Source organism: Scylla paramamosain, chromosome 22 (assembly GCF_035594125.1).
Source record: "Scylla paramamosain isolate STU-SP2022 chromosome 22, ASM3559412v1, whole genome shotgun sequence".
Lineage (NCBI taxonomy): Eukaryota > Metazoa > Arthropoda > Malacostraca > Decapoda > Portunidae > Scylla > Scylla paramamosain.
This window is the reverse complement of record NC_087172.1, coordinates 9,345,916-9,371,247: the sequence shown is the minus strand read 5'-3', so window position 1 is coordinate 9,371,247 and position 25,332 is coordinate 9,345,916. Positions and strand designations below refer to the sequence as shown.

Here is a 25,332-nt window from a genome sequence, read left to right as displayed (position 1 = left end):
ATACTGGTTAACTCTTGCATTAGAGAGGTGGACAGAATAGGGGTGGGAGAAAGAAGAAAGTCTTGTGCAGCGAGGCCGCGGGAGGAGGGGAGGCATGCAGTTAGCAAGATCAGAAGAGCAGTTAGCACGAAAATAGCGGTAGAAGACAGCTAGATATGCAACATTGCGGCGGTGAGAGAGAAGCTGAAGACAGTTAGAGGAGTGGAGTTGATGAGACGAAAAGCTTTTGATTTCACCCTGTCTAGGAAAGCAGTGTGAGTGGAACCCCTCCCCCAGACATGTGAAGCATACTCCATAAATGGACGGATAAGGCCCTTGCACAGAGTTAGCAGCTACGGAGGTGAGAAAAACTGGCGAAGACGTCTCAGAACACCTAACTTCATAGAAGCTGTTTTAGCTAGAGATGAGATGTGAAGTTTCCAGTTCAGATTATAAGTAAAGGACAGACCGAGGATGTTCAGTGTAGAAGAGGGGGACAGTTGAGTGTCATTGAAGAAGAAGGGATAGTTGTCTGGAAGGTTGTGTCGAGCTGATAGATGGAGGAATTGAGTTTTTGAGGCATTGAACAATACCAAGTTTGCTCTGCCCCAATCAGAAATTTTAGAAAGATCAGAAGTCAAGCGTTCTGTGGCTTCCCTGCGTGAAATGTTTACTTCCTGAAGGGTTGGACGTCTATGAAAAGACGTGGAAAAGTGCAGGGTGGTATCATCAGCGTAGGAGTGGATAGGACAAGAAGTTTGGTTTAGAAGATCATTAATGAATAATAAGAAAAGAGTGGGTGACAGGACAGAACCCTGAGGAACACCACTGTTAATAGATTTAGGAGAGGAACAGTGACCGTCTACCACAGCAGCAATAGAACGGTCAGAAAGGAAACTTGAGATGAAGTTACAGAGAGGATAGAAGCCGTAGGAGGGTAGTTTAGAAATCAATGCTTTGTGCCAGACTCTATCAAAAGCTTTTGATATATCTAAAGCAACAGCAAAAGTTTCACCAAAATCTGTAAAAGAGGATGACCAAGACTTAGTAAGAAAGCCAGATCACCAGTAGAGCGGCCTTGACGAAACCCATACTGGCGATCAGAAAGGAGGTTGTGAAGTGATAGATGTTTAAGAATCTTCCTGTTGAGGATAGATTCAAAAACTTTAGATAGGCAGGAAATGAAAGCAATAGGACGGTAGTTTGAGGGATTAGAACGGTCACCCTTTTTAGGAACAGGCTGAATGTAGGCTAACTTCCAGCAAGAAGGAAAGGTAGATGTTGACAGACAGAGCTGAAGGAGTTTGACTAGGCAAGGTGCAAGCACGGAGGCACAGTTTCGGAGAACAATAGGAGGGACCCCATCAGATCCATAAGCCTTCCGAGGGTTTAGGCCAGCGAGGGCATGGAAAACATCATTGCGAAGAATTTTAATAAGTAGCATAAAGTAGTCAGAGGGTGGAGAATAGGGAGAAACAAGCCCAGAATCGTCCAAGGTAGAGTTTTTAGCAAAGGTTTGAGCGAAGAGTTAAGCTTTAGAAATAAATGTGATAGCAGTGGTGCCATCTGGTTGAAATAAAGGAGGGAAAGAAGAAGCAAAGTTATTGGAGATATTTTGGGCTAGATACCAGAAGTCACGAGGGGAGTTAGATCTTGAAAGGTTTTCACACTTTCTATTAATAAAGGAGTTTCTGGCTAGTTGGAGAACAGACTTGGCATGATTCCGGGCAGAAATATAAAGTGCATGAGATTCTGGTGATGGAAGGCTTAAGTACCTTTTGTGGGCCACCTCTCTATCATGTATAGCACGAGAACAAGCTGTGTTAAACCAAGGTTTAGAAGATTTAGGTCGAGAAAAAGAGTGAGGAATGTACGCCTCCATGCCAGACACTATCACATCTGTTATGCGCTCAGCACACAAAGACGGGTCTCTGACACGGAAGCAGTAGTCATTCCAAGGAAAATCAGCAAAATACCTCCTTAGATCCTCCCAACTAGCAGAGGCAAAACGTCAGAGGCACCTTCGCTTAGGGGGATCCTGAGGAGGGATTGGAGCGATAGGACAAGATACAGATATGAGATTGTGATCGGAGGAGCCCAACGGAGAAGAAAGGGTGACAGCATAAGCAGGAGGATTAGAGGTCAGGAAAAGGTCAAGAATGTTGGACGTATCTCCAAGACGGTCAGGATTACGAGTAGGGTGTTGCAGTAATTGCTCTAGGTCGTGGAGGATAGCAAAGTTGAAGGCTAGTTCACCAGGATGGTCAGTGAAGGGAGAGGAAAGCCAAAGCTGGTGGTGAACATTGAAGTCTCCAAGAATGGAGACCTTTGCAAAAGGGAAGAGGGTCAGAATGTGTTCCACTTTGGAAGTTAAGTAGTCAAAGAATTTCTTATAGTCAGAGGAGTTAGGTGAAATGTATACAGCACAGATAAATTTAGTTTGAGAGTGACTCTGTAGTCGTAGCCAGATGGTGGAAAACTCGGAAGATTCAAGAGCGTGGGCACGAGAGCAGGTTAAGTCAATGCGCACATAAACGTAACATCCACCTTTGGATCGAAGATGAGGATAGAGAAAGTAGGAGGGAACAGAAAAGGGGCTACTCCCAGTTGCCTCCGACACCTGAGTTTCAGGGAGGAAAAGAAGATGAGGTTTAGAAAAGGAGAGGTGGTGTTCTACAGATTGAAAATTAGATCTTAGACCGCGAATGTTGCAGAAGTTAATGAAAAAAAAGTTGAGGGTGCTGTCAAGACACTTAGGGTTGTCGACAGAAAGACAGTCCGACCTTGGGACATTTTTGGTCCCCTCCCCAGATGGGGATTCCCAGGCTGGTGTAGGAGTTGCCATGTCACTTAATAATTTTGAATAAAGGGTGTCAAGACACTTAGGGTCGTCGACAGAAAGGCAGTCCGACCTGGAGACATTTATGGTTCCTTCCCCAGATGGGGACTTCGAGGTTGGTGTACGAGTCTCCATGATGATTTTGAAATTTTTGAGTGAATGGTGTGTGTGTTATTAGGTGCTTGTAGTTTTGTGTGGAGGAAGAGAATTGTCTTTAGAGGGCAGGCTGTGACTGCCCCCTTGTGTTGTGAGACACAAAGGGAAACGTTCAGTGAGGTCACAGCTGGGTTTAATGATAAGTTCACAGCACCCCCTGAACAGTGCTTTAGACCTCACTGGGAGTAATTATCGTTTCGGCAGGTGTCTACTGCCTCCTCCTCTCAAACTACTGCCTCCTCCTCTCACTTCTCTTAAACAGAATGTAATCTAAAACATTTCGTCTCACCACCTCCTCTCCTCTAACTTTTTTTTTAAATCTTTTCCTTCGCAATAGTACAAAGCAGATATGCAAGCACATCTTTTAATTACAAAACAATTATAATGTAGCATATTTTGATATAATATGATATATGATATGTTACAAAATAACACAATATAACATAATATATATCATATGATATAATACAATATAATATGAAAATTGATAGTATACTGCAGCAAATAGTTGTATGCTTTTCTCACAAACTGGCAGACCTGATCTGGACACTATTTTGGAGGCGGCGCCACTGCTAGAGATGGAGAGGGTGCACGCTGACGCCTTCCTCGGGGTAGGTTCCCTGGTGCAAGCCTATTGCCGCGACCATCCATTCTGCACCCAGGCACAGCCCATCCTCAGGATCATGGACACATTGCATCAGTTCATCAGGAATTCCTGTCACAGGGAAACTAAACAAGATAAGATCCAGGTCTGTAAGAATATCATATTGTTAGAAGTAGAGATCTCTCATATAAAAGATGCTTGAAAAGACTTCTTTTGAATATATATATATATATATATATATATATATATATATATATATATATATATATATATATATATATATATATATATATATATATATATATATATATATATATATATATATATATATATATATATATATATATATATATATATATATATATATATATATATATATATATATATATATATATATATATATATATATATATATATATATATATATATATATATATATATATATATATATATATATATATATATATATATATATATATATATATATATATATATATATATATAAGTGGCAGCCTGAAGGTTCTTTAATAGTGTTGATCAAGCCTAATATTTACAAATTTTATTTAAAATTTTAAACAAAACTTAGAATTTAACGTTTATCTAATTCGGGAAACTAACTTGAAGCATTATCTTATATAATGCATTACAGGAAAATCCTCGAAGAGGCATTAAGAGACGATCATACAACTGATTTAGACCAGTGATTCTTAAACTGGGGTATATTCTCTCTTCGACTATATAACTTCCAAAGTGGAGCACATCGTGACTTTCTTACTTCTTGTGGAGACCTGCATTCTTCGAGACTTCAATGTTCACCAACAGTTTTGGCTTTTCTCTCCATTCACTGACCAGCCTCGTGAATTAGGCTTCAACTTTGCTATCATTCATAACCTAGAACAATTTGTGCAGCACCCTAGCTGTATCCCTAACTGTCTTGGAGATTCCCTCAACATTCTTGACCTTATCCTAACTTCTAATTCTACTTATGTTGTCACTCTGTCTTCTCTTTTGGGCTTCCCTGATCACAACCTCATATCTGTATCTTCCCCTATTGCTGCAGTCCTTCTTTAGGATCCCCAAAAGCGGAGGTGCCAATGACGTTTTACTCTGCTAATCTGTTCTGAGCACATAATGAAGGTGATTGAGACTGGCATGAAGGTGTACATTTCTCACCATCTATGGACTAAGACAGTGGGGAAGGTCAAGTGGGAAGAGACTTAATTAAGGATTAGTTGGGTAGAAGGGTTAGAAGGTGACATATGTCATTACCTCGTCGTTACCACATTTTACATTAAAGTAAACACTGAAAAAGACAGGACCTGACCCATCCTGTCAGTAGCAGCATGGGATTAAAAGAAACCAAGCATGGAAAGACTGAAAGATATTCTCTGACGATGTCACTGGAATTATTATTGATATATGCTTATTAGACTTTTGTAGTTTACCATATTCATAAATTTAACAAACAGCAAGACAGTCAAGTCCAGTAAGGCATAGCTTTGGCAGGACCTTGAAAAAAATTTACAGAAGAGCATTTCATTATAGTTTTGATAATAAATGTGTATACCAAAAAATAAGTTATACATTATGGAAAACGAATTTGTATTGTGAGTGAAAAAAAAAATAGGTGATTAAACATGCAATAATAGCTAGATTACAAAAATAACTCCATTACTCCAGAAATTACAAAACCACAAATGAAGACACACACAATGGTGTACTAGATAATGTATATTTCTAGTACTGTGTAGAGGTGGTACCCAAAGAAATACAGTTGTAAAATCAGCTGTTGTATATTCAATCAAATAAAACTGTACAAAGATAAATATGATAAGATTCCAGTGAGCCGCATGTCCGCCACCGAGGCAAGGCGGACAAAGACTCCTGATGCTGGGGTGGTTGCTGGGCAAGCTCAGGTCACGGCCGGGGAGACAAAGGGGTGAGGGTTGACCTCATTCCTACGTGGTGATAAGCCAGAGGTTTAAGATTAGGTCCCAGGGGACCAGAGAATGGATGCAGGGGCGGAAAAATTGTCCTACCACAATGGCTTCCGCATTAGCAAATATATCAATAGCTATTTTAAGATTATATATATATATATATATATATATATATATATATATATATATATATATATATATATATATATATATATATATATATATATATATATATTCTAACAGGTTTTCGATAAGGTTTTCGCCCAAGTGAGGTGACGCTTACTTTAAAATGAAGCATGATTTATTACCCAAATGAAGAAGTAACACCAATTATTATTATTATCATTTTTTTTTTTTCGCCCAGCTGTAGGTCGTATTCTCCCAAATGATGTCCGACCGTTTGCAATCACATTTTATAAGAAATGCATGCCCGGCTGCACCTCCACATTCACGGAACTCTAAAACTTAGTATCCGACATGTCACTTATATATATATATATATATATATATATATATATATATATATATATATATATATATATATATATATATATATATATATATATATATATATATATATATATATAAGTGACATGTCGGATACTAAGTTTTAGAGTTCCGTGAATGTGGAGGCGCAGCTGGGTATGCATTTCTTATAAAGTGTGCTTACAGATAAAAATATGAAATTGCTGACGTTAAAATATCGGTCGGCCTCCATTGGAGAGAATACACCCTTCAGTTAGGCAAAAAAAATAACACATCACTTGGGCGACAGTTATCTCTTCATTTGGGCGATATATTATGTTTCATTTTGAAGTAAGCGTCACTTCACGAGCGAAAACCTTATCGGTACCCTCTGTCTTAAATTCCTGTAATCATGTTTGTCATGACAAGCCATTTAACGAAAATCAAGCTACATTTCATCAGCTACAAATAAGGAGTATGCATTAAGCGCAGAAAAATGTTAATATATATATATATATATATATATATATATATATATATATATATATATATATATATATATATATATATATATATATATATATATATATATATATATAATTATTATCAAAAGACGCTAGAAAAAAAAGTAATCAAATAAACACTGTCTTGCGATGCGGTTGTGCTCTCGTAGCCACAATGCATGGGATGACGGTGAGCCCTGGATGCTCAGGATTGATAGGCAGCAGCTGAATACTCAGTTGAGCCATCGATTCAGTGTGTCTGGTTCAGCTGTTACAAAAACATACATCATCATAAATGGTGATTCATTAGGACGAGCATACTCTTATTCATTCATTTTCTTTTTTTCTTAAATAATGTTTCTAAAGAAGGTAGTAAAGAAGATGTACTAAGAGAAAGTGTAGGGGGGCAGGCAAACATGCTAGAGGGATAGCCTGAGAGAGGGTAGGTGAAGCAGAGTTACAAGGCTAACATAGCATAGATGGTGATTCATATGCAAGATACGTTTCTACTCTTTTTAACAAAATTATTGTCTTTTCATTAAGATGTGTTACAAATTATAATTTTTAACACATCTTAATGAAAGATCTTACCTAACCTAACGTAATTATTGTCTTTCATTAAAAAATGTCATGTAAGGGTTAACTTGCACTTACTCTGTTTACATGTTTGATATGGTTGAAAACTTGTAGCCAACTGAGCAAATGAACTGAAAGCGAAAAATTTTCTTTCGCCTTATACTAGTTGAACGTTTCAATTAAAAAAAATGATCTTTTCTTTACATTTCCTTCCCATAGGTGTTGCATTAAATCCTATGATCTTGATATAAGTAGTTTCTTTATAACATCGAGAAAGATGGAGATGGTGTAGTAACCCACAACAATGGAGGAAAATTATCCTCATCCGAAACATAATTATCATCTATGTAATCGGCAAATTGGATGCACCGTCTGTCGTCTGTAACGTCACACATCATATACTAAAAAAAAAAAAAAAAGCAGTTGAATAGATAGATAAATAAATAAATGAATAAATCAATAAATTAATTAATAATAATAATAATAATAATAATAATAATAATAATAATAATAACAATAATAATAATAATAATAATAATAATAATAATAATAATAATAATAATAATAATAATAATAATAATAATAATAATAATAAAAAGGGAAGACCAAAAAATTTAATCAGCCATTTTCTAATAATACCACCTTTATTCTCATGTTCTGCTGTGTGTATTATTCTGAATATTTCACCAACATGCTTGGCCAAGGTGAAATTGGCAACATTGCATTTTTGTTCCAGGGAATACAGTTTTGATAACATTTATCATTGCCTGTTTAAAGTTCTAATGAACTGACCTAAGATTCAAGATCAAGTTTCTGTCGGTGCAAATTTCTAGTTATATGCCAGAAGTCACCATAGCATTCCTCTGTTTTTTTTGAGTAGAAGTGTGTAGACCAGTGGTATGTAGTTATCATTCTTACAACCATGAATTGTGTAAAGTTGATAGAAGACTTCAGGAGAACATTTAAAAGTTCCATCCCCCCTCCAGAAAAAAAAAAAAAAATATATATATATATATATATATATATATATATATATATATATATATATATATATATATATATATATATATATATATATATATATATATATATATATATATATATCGTATTTCAATGCAAATATATTCTAGGTTTGTGTAGGTGGAAAATATGGTCATACCTTTCTCTTCATCCTTTATGAGCAAGTAAAATATTTTCCTTCTTGTTTGTTTTCACATAATTTTCTACAAGATACATAAACATATGACGATTCTTTGATAGGACCAGGAACCTTCGCTCTCTGTGCAGTGCAAGGGAAACGTTTCTGTAGTCTTTTGGGTCAAGTTGAGTATCGCTAGAAATCACAAGCTCTTTTCTAGTTACTTTTGAACGGCTTGCGCTTATGTCAGAATCTGCACACCTTCTAACTTGCACTATCAGCTGCTGTGCTTCCATTTTCATACTGTCACTTGCATGGTTATACTCAGTCATAGCTTTAATGCTTGTTTTCCACTATCATCATTCCTAATTCAAGCTTTTACATTTGGTTTTGTTACTCGTACACTGCCATGCAGTATCACCATTTTTCAATATCACATCAACTCAGTACGAGAATCCATTAAATATTAAAGTTCCCTTTTTTTTCTTTTGGTTTCTGAGATGGTGCGCCGTTTGAACCGAATAACTGCGACTACCTACGTAGCCTCCGTAATTCAAAACTATTCCGAAACGTATTTCGCCCAAATGATGATTACTATTTCCCTGAGTTCCTGAAATTTAGTCACCCAAATGATAAAACGAACTATCGTCCAAGTGACATAGTAACAACTCGTACATTTAACCTAAATGAAATGCAACCAAAATACACACATCACAGTTATACGAAGTGTGCCGTATATGCAACAAAGTTTCAGGGAGGAAAGGAAGATAGAAGAGGGAAAAAAGAAGAAAAAAAAAAGAGATGTAACAAAATAAATAGTGTATAATATACTGAAAAAAAAAAAAAACGTAAAAGTAGATGTATCTGGGGAAGTGGAGTACAGAGGCAAGGGGATGGAAGAAATTTAAGTGGGAAGGGGGTGAGTGTGGGAAGGACAAAAAGGAGTAGGGAACACGAAAAGGGATACTTATTCCCCGCTGCTTTCTCTTTCTAATTATTTATCTATTTCTTCTCTCACTCACCCTTCCTCCTTGTATTTATTCTCTATTTTCTCACGCTACTCCCATCCTTCTCTTTCACCGTTTTCCCACTTCCTTGCCACAAGTACTCTCCTTTCCTTGTTTCGAATTCGCTTCTTCATTCCTCCCTCTACTTCACAATATGTCCCTTCCTCCCCTGTTCCTTTCCTCTCAGTTTTCCTGTCATCGTGTCTCGAAAGTACCTCACTGTCACCTCCCCTCCCCTTATCTGTCTAAGATAAAGGGACAAGGGAGAGATACCTCACTCCCTCCCTCTAACACATTCCATTTACTCTCCATCTATCCTCACTCTCACTTTCTTGAATAATTCCATTCTCATCCTCAGTCAGTTTCATCCTGTTTCATCAATCACCAAGATTGTTCTTACTCACTCACTCTCACACTTAGTCTATTGCTAACTTTCACATTCACTCATTTTTGCGCTCTTTCTCACTCACAGCTTACTGACCCTGTCTCACTCAAATCAGCGCTCATTCCATCAATTTCACTCACACTCACACTTTACCTTTCACTTATCATAATCTGATTCACGTTTTTCTCCTTCACGCTTACCCTCACTCTTGCTTATTCTCATTTATTCCCTCCTATTCACAACCATTCCCCCTCTATTAATCTCTCATTTAAGTCACGCTTACTTTCCATTCATTTCATTCACGCAGACCTTACTCTCACTCGCTCAAAACTAAGCCTTATTCAACTCATACGCTCATGACCAAGGATGAGAGACAGCCTCTCATCCTTGCTTATGACTCCCACAGACTGACTCTCTCTCTCTCTCTCTCTCTCTCTTAAGGCCCCCATGCACTATCAATCATGATTGTGCAATTGGTGATTGCCCAAACAATTCAATCATTGGTGTTAGCCACACATTAGTAATGAGATTGTGCATTCATTAGTTGTCGTGTGTGCTTCATCTAGTCAAGATGTGTAAGGAGGCTCCATGTATTGCCCTTGAGAGCATGGAACCAAAGAAGTTGTTTGCAAACATAGGTATTGCCGAATAATGACATTATCTATGAGGCAAAACATTTAATTCAGGTATATGTTGGCCCAATATACTGATAAAACGTTTCAATATCAACAGTTGAAAACTTATCCTTCAACTTTGAATTACACTGGAGCTCAATTAGTTCTAACTGAAACTGTTCTGGTACCTAACAGAGAAAGGGTTGCGGAAAATAGAAAAATCATGCTCAAGGTTTTTAAAAGTCTGCAGATCTTTCTCCGAACTCGCTCACTAACTTTAAAATCTCGCTGCAGTATTTTTCGGTGTTTATAATTATCACCATGAAACTCAGACTTTGGAGTTGGAAAGTATGCAGTATTACTTGTTAGTTAGCGTTCAAAAAAATTAAGCTTCAGCTCAAAGTTACGAATAGAGTCATGTAAATCTGTCACTAATTTATTGCGACCTTGCAGCCTTCTATTCAGGTTTTTTTTTTTTTTTTTTATGTAGGAAGGATACTGGCCAAGGGCAACAAAAATCTAATAAAAAAAATGCCCACTGAAATGCCAGTCCCTTAAAAGGGTCAAAGCAGTGGTCAAAAATTGGTGGATAAGTGTCTTGAAACCTCCCTCTTGAAGGAATTCAAGTCATAGGAAGGTGGAAATACAGAAGCAGGCAAGGAGTTCCAGAGTTTACCAGAGAAAGGGATGAATGATTGAGAATACTGGTTAACTCTTGCGTTAGAGAGGTGGACAGAATAGGAGTGAGAGAAAGAAGAAAGTCTTGTGCAGCGAGGCCGCGGGAGGAGGGGAGGCATGCAGTTAGCAAGATCAGAAGAGCAGTTGGCATGAAAATAGCGGTAGAAGACAACTAGATATGCAACATTGCGGCGGTGAGAGAGGGGCTGAAGACAGTCAGTTAGAGGAGAGGAGTTGATGAGACGAAAAGCTTTTGATTCCACCCTGTCTAGAACAGCAGTATGAGTGGAACCCCCCCAGACATGTGAAGCATACTCCATACATGGACGGATAAGGCCCTTGTACAGAGTTAGCAGCTGGGGGGGTGAGAAAAACTGGCGGAGACGTCTCAGAACACCTAACTTCATAGAAGCTGTTTTAGCTAGAGATGAGATGTGAAGTTTCCAGTTCAGATTATAAGTAAAGGACAGACCGAGGATGTTCAGTGTAGAAGAGGGGGACAGTTGAGTGTCATTGAAGAAGAGGGGATAGTTGTCTGGAAGATTGTGTCGAGTTGATAGATGGAGGAATTGAGTTTTTGAGGCATTGAACAATACCAAGTTTGCTCTGCCCCAATCAGAAATTTTAGAAAGATCAGAAGTCAGGCGTTCTGTGGCTTCCCTGCGTGTTATGTTTACCTCCTGAAGGGTTGGACGTCTATGAAAAGACGTGGAAAAGTGCAGGGTGGTATCATCAGCATAGGAGTGGATAGGACAAGAAGTTTGGTTTAGAAGATCATTAATGAATAATAAGAAGAGAGTGGGTGACAGGACAGAACCCTGAGGAACACCACTGTTAATAGATTTAGGAGAAGAACAGTGACCGTCTACCACAGCAGCAATAGAACGGTCAGAAAGGAAACTTGAGATGAAGTTACAGAGAGAAGGATAGAAACCGTAGGAGGATAGTTTGGAAATCAAAGCTTTGTGCCAGACTCTATCAAACGCTTTTGATATGTCCAAGGCAACAGCAAAAGTTTCACCAAAGTCTCTAAAAGAGGATGACCAAGACTCAGTAAGGAAAGCCAGAAGATCACCAGTAGAGCGGCCTTGACGGAACCCATACTGGCGATCAGATAGAAGGTTGTGAAGTGATAGATGTTTAAGAATCTTCCTGTTGAGGATAGATTCAAAAACTTTAGATAAGCAGGAAATTAAAGCAATAGGACGGTAGTTTGAGGGATTAGAGCGGTCACCCTTTTTAGGAACAGGTTGAATGTAGGCAAACTTCCAGTAAGAAGGAAAGGTAGATGTTGACAGACAGAGCTGAAAGAGTTTGACTAGGCAAGGTGCAAGCACGGAGGCACAGTTTCGGAGAACAATAGGAGGGACCCCATCAGGTCCATAAGCCTTCCGAGGGTTTAGGCCAGCGAGGGCATGGAAAACATCATTACGAAGAATTTTAATAGGTAGCATGAAGTAGTCAGAGGGTGGAGGAGAGGGAGGAACAAGCCCAGAATCGTCCAAGGTAGAGTTTTTAGCAAAGGTTTGAGCAAAGAGTTCAGCTTTAGAAATAGATGTGATAGCAGTGGTGCCATCTGGTTGAAGTAGAGGAGGGAAAGAAGAAGAAGCAAAGTTATTGGAGATATTTTTGGCTAGATGCTAGAAATCACGAGGGGAGTTAGATCTTGAAAGGTTTTGACATTTTCTGTTAATGAAGGAGTTTTTGGCTAGTTGGAGAACAGACTTGGCATGGTTCCGGACAGAAATATAAAGTGCATGAGATTCTGGTGTAGGAAGGCTTAAGTACCTTTTGTGGGCCACCTCTCTATCATGTATAGCACGAGAACAAGCTGTGTTAAACCAAGGTTTAGAAGGTTTAGGACGAGAAAAAGAGTGAGGAATGTACGCCTCCATGCCAGACACTATTACCTCTGTTATGCGCTCAGCACACAAAGACGGGTCTCTGACACGGAAGCAGTAGTCATTCCAAGGAAAATCAGCAAAATACCTCCTCAGGTCCCCCCAACTAGCAGAGGCAAAACGCCAGAGGCACCTTCGCTTAGGGGGATCCTGAGGAGGGATTGGAGTGATAGGACAAGATAAAGATATGAGATTGTGATCGGAGGAGCCCAACGGAGAAGAAAGGGTGACAGCATAAGCAGAAGGATTAGAGGTCAGGAAAAGGTCAAGAATGTTGGGCGTATCTCCAAGACGGTCAGGAATACGAGTAGGGTGTTGCACCAATTGCTCTAGGTCATGGAGGATAGCAAAGTTGTAGGCTAGTTCACCAGGATGGTCAGTGAAGGGAGAGGAAAGCCAAAGCTGGTGGTGAACATTGAAGTCTCCAAGAATGGAGATCTCTGCAAAAGGGAAGAGGGTCAGAATGTGCTCCACTTTGGAAGTTAAGTAGTCAAAGAATTTCTTATAGTCAGAGGAGTTAGGAGAGAGGTATACAGCACAGATAAATTTAGTATGAGAATGACTCTGTAGTCGTAGCCAGATGGTGGAAAACTCGAAAAATTCAAGAGCGTGGGCACGAGAGCAGGTTAAGTCATTGCGCACATAAACGCAGCATCCAGCTTTGGATCGAAAATGAGGATAGAGAAAGTAGGAGGGAACAGAAAAGGGGCAACTGTCAGTTGCCTCAGACACCTGAGTTTCAGTGAGGAAAAGAAGATGAGGTTTAGAAGAGGAGAGGTGGTGTTCTACAGATTGAAAATTAGATCTTAGACCGCGAATGTTGCAGAAGTTAATGAAGAAAAAGTTGAGGGGGGTGTCAAGACACTTAGGGTCGTCGACGGAAAGGCAGTCCGACCTGGGGACATTTATGGTCCCCTCCCCAGATGGGGACTCCGAGGCTGGTGTAGGAGTCGCCATGATTTTAAAATTTTTTGCGTGAAGGGTGTGTGTGTTATTAGGTGCTTGTAGTTTTGTGTGGAGGAAGAGAGTTGTCTTTAGAGGGCAGGCTGTGACTACCCCCTTGTGTTGTGAGACACAAAGGGAAACGTTCAGTGAGGTCACAGCTGGGTTTAATGATAAGTTCACAGCACCCCCTGAACAGTGCTTTAGACCTCACTGGGAGTAATTATCGTTTCGCTAGGTGTCTACTGCCTCCTCCTGGTAATGCAAGTGTTCTGTCATATCAACCAAGAAAGCTAGATCTTGAACCCATTCCTTGTCTCTCAGTTCCTGCACATCCCTTCCTTTCTCATGCATCTCTGTATTTCACTTTTTAATTCATAAAAGCACTTTAGCAAGACTCCTCGGCTTAACCAACGAACATCAGTGTGATATGGCAGAGTTCGCCCGTGAGTGTGAATTTCCTCCAATAAGCTGAACTGTCTGTGGTTTAGACCTCGTGCACGTATGAAGTTCACTGCATCAATAACAACATCAATGACATGATTCATCATTAATGTCTTACTGCAAAGTACTTCTCTGTGAATTATGCAATGAACATTGTGAAGTTGATGGTCTGAGTTCACAGCTAGTAGTTTTTCCTTTAACTTGGTTGCCACACCCAGCTTTTTTACCAACCATTTGAGGTGCTCCATCTGTAGCCATACTCCGTTTTCATCCAGTCAACACCTATTTTATCTAGTGCACCTACCAATATATATATATATATATATATATATATATATATATATATATATATATATATATATATATATATATATATATATATATATATATATATATATATATATCATCCCCCTTTGTTGTTCCCTTCATTGGTACCAGTTCCACAAATTCTTCAGTTACCTGCATATTTTCATTTACACCACGTATATAAACTGCAAGTTGTGCGGTGTCAGTTACATCTGTATTTTCATCAATTGCTACAGAAAGTGCTACAAATTTAGCAACTTTTTCCTTCCAGCTATTTCTTGTGAAATCCTATAACTTGCCCGAACTGCAGCATCACTGGCTTGTTGAACACTTTTAAACACTGTCTGCTGCTTTTTGAGTGACTTTTCCAACTCCCTAACTTTTCCTTCACGCAACTTTCATACTTCGAAGCATGAGTACTTGCGTAATGCCTGCGAATGTTATATTCCTATGCCAAAGGAATGTTTTATTCCTATGCTACATTTTGGTTACAAATCAAACAGGTTGGTTTTCCATTTACTGCAGCAAAAAAAAAAAAAAAAAAAAAAAATTCCACTTTTCCTACACTACACGATATTCCTCATTAACTGTTCTTTTCTTTGAAAACATGATGAAGGGATTTAAAATAAGTTTGTATACGAGATATTGGATATACGTAACGCTCCAAGAGTCCACTTCATTCGAGGGATAAAACGAAACTAGTTTTCGTGTTCAAACGCTGGGTGAAGCAAGAGCCTGCCGCGTCACGTTCACGTTTAATACCTGTACAGTAAGGAGTCGACGCGCCGAAATGGACATTGTTTTAAACATGATAAATATGTCTGTTGTACAAAGACAGAGAGCGATCTGATTTACTACTATAAGTGATAACCTTAAGAGACGAAAGAGCGGATTAATTAATCATATAAATATAAGGAAGGCCGACTAGAAGACTGGAGCAGCAGATATTCCGCGGGCCGCATTAAGGAGTGTGGAGGGCCGCATGTGGCCCGCGGGCCGCGGGTTAGACACCTCTGTTATAAAGACAACTCTCTTCTTTCACATAAAACTAAATGCACCTAATTACACACACACACCCTTTACTCAAAATTCTTAAGTGACATGGCAACTCCTACACCAGCCTCGGAATCCCCATCTGGGGAGGGGACCAAAAATGTCCCAAGGTCGGACTGCGCTTCTAGTATCAACCTTAAGTGTCTTGACATCCACTCAACTTTTCCTTTATTGACTTCTGCAACATTCGCGGTCTAAGATCTAATTTTAAATATGTAGAACACTATATCTCCTCTACTAAACCTCATCTTCTTTTCCTCACTGAAACACAGGTGTGTGAGGCAACTGACAGTAGCCCCTTTTCTGTTTCCTCCTACTTTCTCTATCCTCATTTTCATTCCAAAGCTGGATGTTGTGTTTATGTGCACAACATAACCTGCTCGCTTCCCTACGCTCTTGAAACTTCTGAGTTTTCTACTATCTGGCTACGACTACAGAGTAACTCTCAGACTAAATTTATTTTGTGTTGTATACCTCTCACCTAACTCCTCTGACTATAATTCTTTGATTACTTAATTCCAAAAGTGGAGCACATTCTGACAATGTTTTCTTTTGTGGAGATCTTCATTCTTGGAGACTTCAAAGTTCACCACCAGCTTTGGCTTTCCTCCCCCTTCACTGATGATCCTGGTGAACTAACATTTAACTTTGCTATCCTCCACGACCAAGAGCAATTGGTGCAACACCCTACTCGTATCCCTGACCATCTTAGAGATACGCCCAACGTTCTTGACCTTTTCCTAACCTCTAATCCTTCTGCTTACGCTGTTACCGTCTCTTGTCCGTTGAGCTTCTCCAACCACAATCTCATATTTGTATCTTGTCCTATCGCTCCAATACCTCCTCAGGATCTCCCTAAGTGAAGTTGCTTCTGACGTTTTGCCTCTGCTAATTGGGGGGATCTAATGAGGTATTGTGCTGATTTTCCTTGGAATGACTACTGCTTCCATGTCAGAGATCCGTCTCTGCATGCTGAGCGCATAACAGAGGTGATAGTGTTTGGATTGGAGGTGTACATTCCTCACTCTTTCTTTATATTTCTGTGCTGAATAATGTCAAGTCTGTTCTCCAACTAGCCAAAAACCCCTTCGTTAGATCTTTAAGGATCTAACTCTCCTTATGAGTTCTAGCACCTAGCCAAAAACATCTCCAGTAACTTTGCTTCTTCATCTTTCTCTCCTTTATTTCAACCTGAGGGGACCACTGCCATCTCATCCACTTCTAAAGCTGAACTCTTTGTTCAAACCTTTGCTAAAAACTCTACCATGGATGATTCAGGGCTTGTTCCTCCCTCTCCTCCACCCTCTGACTACTTTACCCTAGCAGGCCGAAAATCCGAATAAAAAAAAAAAAATCATATAAAATAAATTATTGGGAGCTAAGACTTGAAACTTTGCACACTATTTTGGATTATTATCATCTAGTTTTTCCATGGAAAAAAATGACCTAGGTCATTACGTCATGACACTATGACGTAATTCGAAATTATTTAACTTATATTGTTCTAAAGGTTACACTAATTATCCTAAGGTAAAGTTATTTGGGGTGTGGAAGGTCATTTGTTATCCAAACGTTTCACCATTTTTTTTTTTCTATTTGCTATACTTCATAAAATATCGCTGCATCATGTCAACGAAAACCATAACATTAACATTTTTCACCTTTTCTCTCGCCTGTCTTTTTTTCACATATTCTAAAAAATCGAAGTGATCAACATTTTTCCTTGTCATGAACAATAGATACAGCATTTTCCAAGGAAATCTGATCATCCATTGATTTTATGGAAATATTTAAAGGCAAAACCATGTTTTGAGTCATGGCCATTTAAAGATTGAAGTATATTTATCTCCTTTATTTATTAAACAATGTGAATGTTATTTATGTATGTAATTCTTGAACAGAAGAACGTGAACTGTAAGAATCATCACATTATTCCAACGTTTACTACTACTTGTCCCAGGCCTTTTATCGATTTCTCTAAGACCGCGGAAAAAGCAGTTACAGGCAACACACCAAGCACTCCATTTTCTAGCACCTTTACTGGTATTTAGTAAATACTTCACTGCTGGGGATCCTCAGAATATCACCAGCAGTGGGTGCCATCCTTTTCTTTCATGATGCATTCCTTGCTAAACATTGGCCTTCAATTACATAGGTAACGGTGCACGAACATCACCATATAAAGTTCCTTTTTCTTATTTTCTTCCTCTCCTCTTGCAATGTTCATATTTTCTTCGTTAGTGAGGGCAGTGAGGAGGAGAGGCAGGCAGAGAGGTGGATGAAGCAGTTAATCCCTTCTCGGGTGAAAGCAAAGACAAAGCATCATCTTTTTTTCTTCATTTTTATGCATCTCATATATTTTAGCTAATGTTTAGTATTCATTTTCTTCCTCCCCTCCATCGTTGAGTGGGTAGAAAGAGGAAGAGGAGGGAGAAGGTAGAGAGGAAGGAGCTACAAAACTATTCCCACCGAAGGCATAGAAGCCACTGATAGTCACTTAACAGACTACTTGTACTAGCTACTTCTTACCAGATACTACCATACTAGGTCTATAACATCATACCTCAAAGAGGAGTAAAATCGTAGCCCTTGCCATCATTTTCAGGTGAAAGCAACCCGTATAACACGATTTTATAGGATTTTTCGTGAAGCCACGCCCACTTTTCGCTTACGCCACGGGACATTTAAATGGACTTTAAACCCGTCCCCATTGCTTTTTGAGGGAAATACATACCCTGATGATGATTCTAGATGGATAATAAATACATTACTGCACATTTTGAAACATGCCATCTATTGACTTAACCTTCCAGACAACTATCCCCTCTTCTTCAGTGACAATTCAACTGTCTCCCTCTTCTACACTGAACATCTTCGGTCCGTCCTTGATTTATAATCTAAAGTGGAAACTTCACATCACATCTCTAGCTAATACAGCTTCTATGAAGTTAGGCGTTCTGAGTCGTCCCCGTCGGTTTTTCTCACCCCTCCCCCCCAGCTACTAACTCTGTACAGGGATCTTATCCATCCATGTATGGACGGATTTATGGGGGGGATATATGGGGGGTTCCACTCATACCGCTCTTTTAGACAGGGTGAATCAAAAGCTTTTCGTCTTATCAGCTCTTCTCCTCTAACTGACTGTCTTCAGCCTCTTTGAAGAAAATAAAGCGACGTCTTGGGAAAAAAAAAAAAAAAGAGGAGACGAGAGAAAGTCCAACCAAACCAATGGCGACCATTTCCAGCTCTATTTTCCGTACAGTAAAGAATACAAAATCCAAAAATGGTAAATAATTCTTGTTCGAGTCTCAATAAATGTATAAAGCAATGCATTAAATTATATTAGTTCTTCTTGCTCATTACCTTTTAATAAAAAAAAAAAAATGCTGATATTCATCAATACCTGGTTGAGAAATCAAAGAAAACTTGGAATTGTTAGGGGGTGCTGAACAACCTCAGGGTAACTGCAAAATATTCAGTAGTGCAATTATATCATTAACACTCTTTCTCATTGCCACAGTTCTGCATCTCTTGCAATCTTCTACCATTATTTTCATGCCAACTAGTCTTCTGATCAGTTAACTGCATGCCTTCCTTCCTCCCGAGGCCTCGCTGCACAAGATTTTCTTTCATCCTATTCTGTTCATACCTCTAATGCAAGAGCTAATCAGTATTCTCATTCATCTCTTTCTCTGGTAAAATTTGGAACTTCCTACCTTTTTCTGTATTTCCATCTTCCTATGACTTGAACTCTTTCAAGAGGGAGGTTTCAAGACACTTATCCTGGAACTTTTGACTACCGTTTTCGACTTTGTTTGGGACCGGCACCTCAGTGGGCCTTTTTTTTTTTTTTTTTTTCTTATTGCAGTTTTGTTACCCTTGGCCGGTGCCCCTCCTACATAAAAAAAAAAAAAAACACTACGGATATGACTGCACAATCACCATGATTGCGCAATCTTGACTGATAACGTATGGGGCTCTTTACAATTTGAATATCCTTCATATTCTCGAACAATCCCCCTCACTCGTCCTTACACACACACATACACACACACATACACACACATACAGCATTGTGTAGTACACACCGTGTAGTGTAGTGGTTAGCACGCTCGGCACACAACCGAGAAGGCTCGGGTTCGCCCGGGTTCGAATCCCAGGTGCGGCGAGGCAAATGGGTGAGCCTGTTAATGTGTAGCACCTGTTCACCTAGCAGCAAGTAACTAAGGGATGTAACCCGAGGAGTAGTGGCCTCGCTGTCTCGGTGTGTGGTGTGTGAGTGGTCTTAGTCCTAATCGAATATCAGTCAGCACGAGTTCTGAGTTCTTTCTGTAGGGAGAACAGCTGCCTAGGTGACCAGCAAACGACCGTGGGTGAATGACACACACACACACACACACACATATGCTGATCCACAACATACGCGTTTCTTTGACACGGAGGCGGAGCTTTGATCTAAAAACGCGTTTGCGGGTACTGATGTGGAATTTTTTTTTTTCTTTTGTTATTTTAAAGCGCAGATGCGTATAGTAGTGCAAACAGTATTTCCACCACGGATAATCCGCGTGTGCGGATGCTGAGTTGGACATCCAATACATCATTATATATATATATATATATATATATATATATATATATATATATATATATATATATATATATATATATATATATATATATATATATATATATATTGGAACAGGTTCCCTATTATAGATGAAGAAAAACATGGACACACCAGATTTACTTCTTCATTCATTGTAACGTTTCACCTTCCCAGAAGAAATCTAACGCATAGAATCAGAGAGCATAAAGATACTTCAATACGTATATATACAATATATATATATATATATATATATATATATATATATATATATATATATATATATATATATATATATATATATATATATATATATATATATATATATATATATATATATATATATATATATATATATATATATATATATATATATATATATTTCCCTGCTTACCTTATCTATAACTTAGAATCTATTCTAATATATATACATATATATATATATATATATATATATATATATATATATATATATATATATATATATATATATATATATATATATATATATATATATATATATATATATATATATATATATATGTATATATATTAGAATAGATTCTAAGTTATAGATAAGGTAAGCAGGGAAATATATATATATATATATATATATATATATATATATATATATATATATATATATATATATATATATATATATATATATATATATATATATATATATATATATATATATATATATATATATATATATATCCCTGCTTACCTTATATATAACTTGGAACCTATTCTAATATATATATATATATATATATATATATATATATATATATATATATATATATATATATATATATATATATATATATATATATATCCCTGCTTACCTTATATATAACTTGGAACCTATTCTAATATATATATATATATATATATATATATATATATATATATATATATATATATATATATATATATATATATATATATATATATATATATATATATATATATATATATATATTACTGGTATAAGAACTGATCCCTGAGGTACACCACCTTAAACAGACATAAGGTGTAATGTTTTCTATGAGGCGGATAACTTTTAAACTACTGTGAATTTTATAACATATTACATACATAGATAATATGCATAACAAACTGGAATAAGAAATGGAGGCAAATACGATGTACACATGTTCCGGCGAAGATGAACTGTTCAGTCTAAAGAGAAATTGGGACGGAATCCATCTTGAGACGAAATTAGAATGGAACGTTCAGAAAAGTATTACATTAGTACAGTGGTTCCCAAAGTGGGCGGTACCGCGCCCCTGGGGGCAGTGGAAAGATCTGTGGGGGCGGTGAGGAAGAAGGGGGCGGTAGGGGGGCGGCAGTCCGAAGTCGAAGTCAGAAGTTTGAACGTTTGTTTGACGATTTGTACACAACACGTGCAGCAGGACGAGTCAGTGGACGACGCATCAGGGTCCGGTTACCGCACGCCGCCCTGGCCCAGTCAGATCCGACAGCATATGACTACAAAAGCAAAAGCTCAGGTTTGTAATTTCAAGCTTGTAATGTTCAGAATTTTATCATATAATAAAGATATCATGGAAGGACGCCAAAGGGTTTCACCATTAAATTTGATTTGGAAGTGTTACTGTGCTAAGGCTGTCCTTGCACATGCTTGCACCACTCTTCACAGGAGTATTTGGTGATGGTTAAGGGAGGTGGTGGTTAGGGTGGTGCATTCACTGATATATATTGTTACGAATGTATATGACTTTGTACCTGTGTGTGCATGTGTGTTTAACCTTTCTCTTTTCAAATTGCAGCATACCAAATATCAAGAAAGAGGTGTTTGTTTCCATATGTGTCTGTGTGTGTGTGGGAGGGGGGGCGCTAGGAATTCACCGGGGAGCCAAGGGGGCGCCAGCCTGCAAAAGTTTGGGAACCACTGCATTAGTACAATCATTACGTTCTGTAGAATTACACTGAAACTTGATAAGTTGAAGATTGTAAGTGGGTGTCAAAGAACTATTATATTGCATTCCTTGCAATATTAAAGTGATCTTTGAGAGAATCGTCTCGAAATGACTTATGATGAAAAGTAAAGACGAAAGAGAAATTGTATCGTGCCATTCGTTAATCGTTTTATATTTCGTACTTCATGATCATGAAAATGAAAGATACATCACTCATTCTTTTCATTATATATATATATATATATATATATATATATATATATATATATATATATATATATATATATATATATATATATATATATATATATATATATATATATATATATATATATATATATATATATATATATATATATATATATATATATATATATATATATATATATATATATATATATATATATATATATATATAATAACATTATGACACAATCGTAGGGACTGGTTGGTTAACGATTTATTGATGGTCGTTTTCACTGTTGGGCGCAGGTCCTGATGGCGATGAAGGGAATCGGCAACGCGGGAGCGGCAGTGACGGAAGGTATTCCAGGGAGTCTGGCGCAATGTTTTTTCAACGAACAGAATGAAAACGAAATTCGCTTAGGTGCCATCACTGCTTTCAGGTATGAGTTAGGACCTGAGGTGTTCCCCATACGAACTTGAAATTAACACATAATTAAAACTTCTATCAAAACTTTACAACATTTACTTCCTATTGGTGTGTTTCTTCTATGAACAATCATTCACAATGAATAAGATAATACGGTATTAGTTATTAAATATTCTCTCTCTCTCTCTCTCTCTCTCTCTCTCTCTCTCTCTCTCTCTCTCTCTCTCTCTCTCTCTCTCTCTCTCTCTCCTTCTTCTTCTTCTTATTATTATTATTATTATTATAATTATTATCATTATTTTCTTTCTTATAGACGATTTCCTTGTGAGGTGTCACGAGGCCCACTTCAGAGACTCTTCCAGGATCATACTCAGGATGCCGAGCTGCGCATTGCCGCATATCTCGAACTGATGCGTTGCCCAGACTTCCAGGTGGTTAAGGTGGTCAAGCAGACACTGCTCAACGAGGAGGTCAACCAAGGTCAGTCACCATTAGATGTCAATGAATGCTCGTCTAATTGAGCAGCTCAGTCGACGATGAATAAGAAAATCAAATCTATTATCTACTTAATCTATATTATATATTTAACCTATACGTCGTTATAACGGACTAATTGGGCCGAAGCCACTGATGTTAAAGGCGAAAATCCGATAAAAGCAACGATGAGTGGGCCAAGAGCGCCACAACCTCTAACTCCCCCCTTCCCCTTCCCTCCCTCCATCCATTCTCTCTCTCTCTCTCTCTCTCTCTCTCTCTCTCTCTCTCTCTCTCTCTCTCTCTCTCTCTCTCTCTCTCTCTCTCTCTTCTGCGCCACGGACAAGATTTTCCGCCTAGCAGTGCTAGCGGGAGAGGGGGAAGATATAATCATGATTAAGGGGGAAGAGTGGTCAGGAGGTTGTGGAAGATATCATCTTGATTAAGGGGGGTGAGTGGTCAGGAGAGCCACAACCTCTAATGACATCTATCTGTGCGAGACGGAGGCAGAAGCAGTGTATGGGTGACAGGGTTGCGCTGCCAGCCAGCCCAAATTATTATACAGCAATGTCAAATTATGACATTTTTTCTACTCATTATGGCATAGTGCATAGAAGACAATGCATGGCAGATGGTAGACAAACACTAAATTATGACAGATATACCATAATCATGGCAGACAGCGCAACCCTGGTCGGTGCGGTGTGCGCTCACCACCACCACTACCACAACCACCACCACAACCACCCACACCCTCCCTCCCTCCCTCCCTTCCACCCAGCCTCACTCACTCCCTCGCCGCCACCGCCGCTTACCAGGATGAACTCCACTAGAAGGGAACTCCAAACGTGCCAAAAAACCACAGTGTAATAAAATATTTGTGTTGATAAACATGTACCTAATAAATACTGTGGAATGTGTGTTGCAAGCATTTAGTGAATTATCAGTAACAATACACACGGCCGCTGGCTGGACGTTCCGCCTCCTTTATCAAAATTCATCCGGTAAATCCGATGGATGGTCCGATGCATGGTTCGTAGGCCATACATGTCCGTTAAATGCGGAAATCCGTTATAACGGGGTTCGGTATAACAAGAACTTTATATATATATATATATATATATATATATATATATATATATATATATATATATATATATATATATATATATATATATATATATATATATATATATATATATATATATATATATATATATATATATATATATATATATATATATATATATATATATATATATATATATATACTCGTATATATATATATATATATAAATTATAGATTTAGAATTATATATATATATATATATATATATATATATATATATATATATATATATATATATATATATATATATATATATATATATATATATATATATATATATATATATATATATATATATATATATATATATATATATTATATATATATATATTATATATATTATATATATATAATAAATATTATATATATTTATATAATAAATAAATTATAGATATATATATATATATATACGAGTATATATATATATATATATATATATATATATATATATATATATATATATATATATATATATATATATATATATATATATATATATATATATATATATATATATATATATATTATATATATAATATATATATATATATATATATATATATATATATATATATATATATATATATATATATATATATATATATATATATATATATATATATATATATATATATATATATATATATATATATATATATATATATATATATATATATATATATATATATATATATATATATATACTCGTATATATATATATATATATATATATATATATATATATATATATATATATATATTTTTTTTTTTTTTTTTTTTTTTTTTTTTTTTTTTTTTTTTTTACTCCTGAAATATATGCAGTACTTTTTATATCTGTGGATATCTATGGAGCTTCCGAAACTCGTAATTTTCACATATCCGTAAGACAGTGTGAGACTACGACATCATCCTTCAGGATGTGTTTCGGAGGAGGTTATTAAATTATACACGCCATTATTATTATTATTGTGTATTTAATCTAAGTCTTTAAGATAAAAGAATCTTTTTTAAAATGGCCATACACAACATGGTAA

The 25,332-nt window shown here is 37.0% G+C and overlaps 1 protein-coding gene across 2 annotated transcripts in view; it reads left to right on the top strand.

Annotated features, from left to right (window-relative positions):
- Positions 1 to 25,332, top strand: part of LOC135111515 (uncharacterized) — a 716,663-nt gene that overhangs the window by 46,997 nt on the left and 644,334 nt on the right. For both annotated transcript variants that reach the window (XM_064024883.1, XM_064024882.1), the window contains exons 13-15: positions 3,510 to 3,723; positions 22,575 to 22,708; positions 23,009 to 23,175. In XM_064024883.1, the coding sequence (XP_063880953.1) occupies positions 3,510 to 3,723; positions 22,575 to 22,708; positions 23,009 to 23,175 (515 nt within the window). The remainder of the gene's footprint in view (positions 1 to 3,509; positions 3,724 to 22,574; positions 22,709 to 23,008; positions 23,176 to 25,332) is intronic.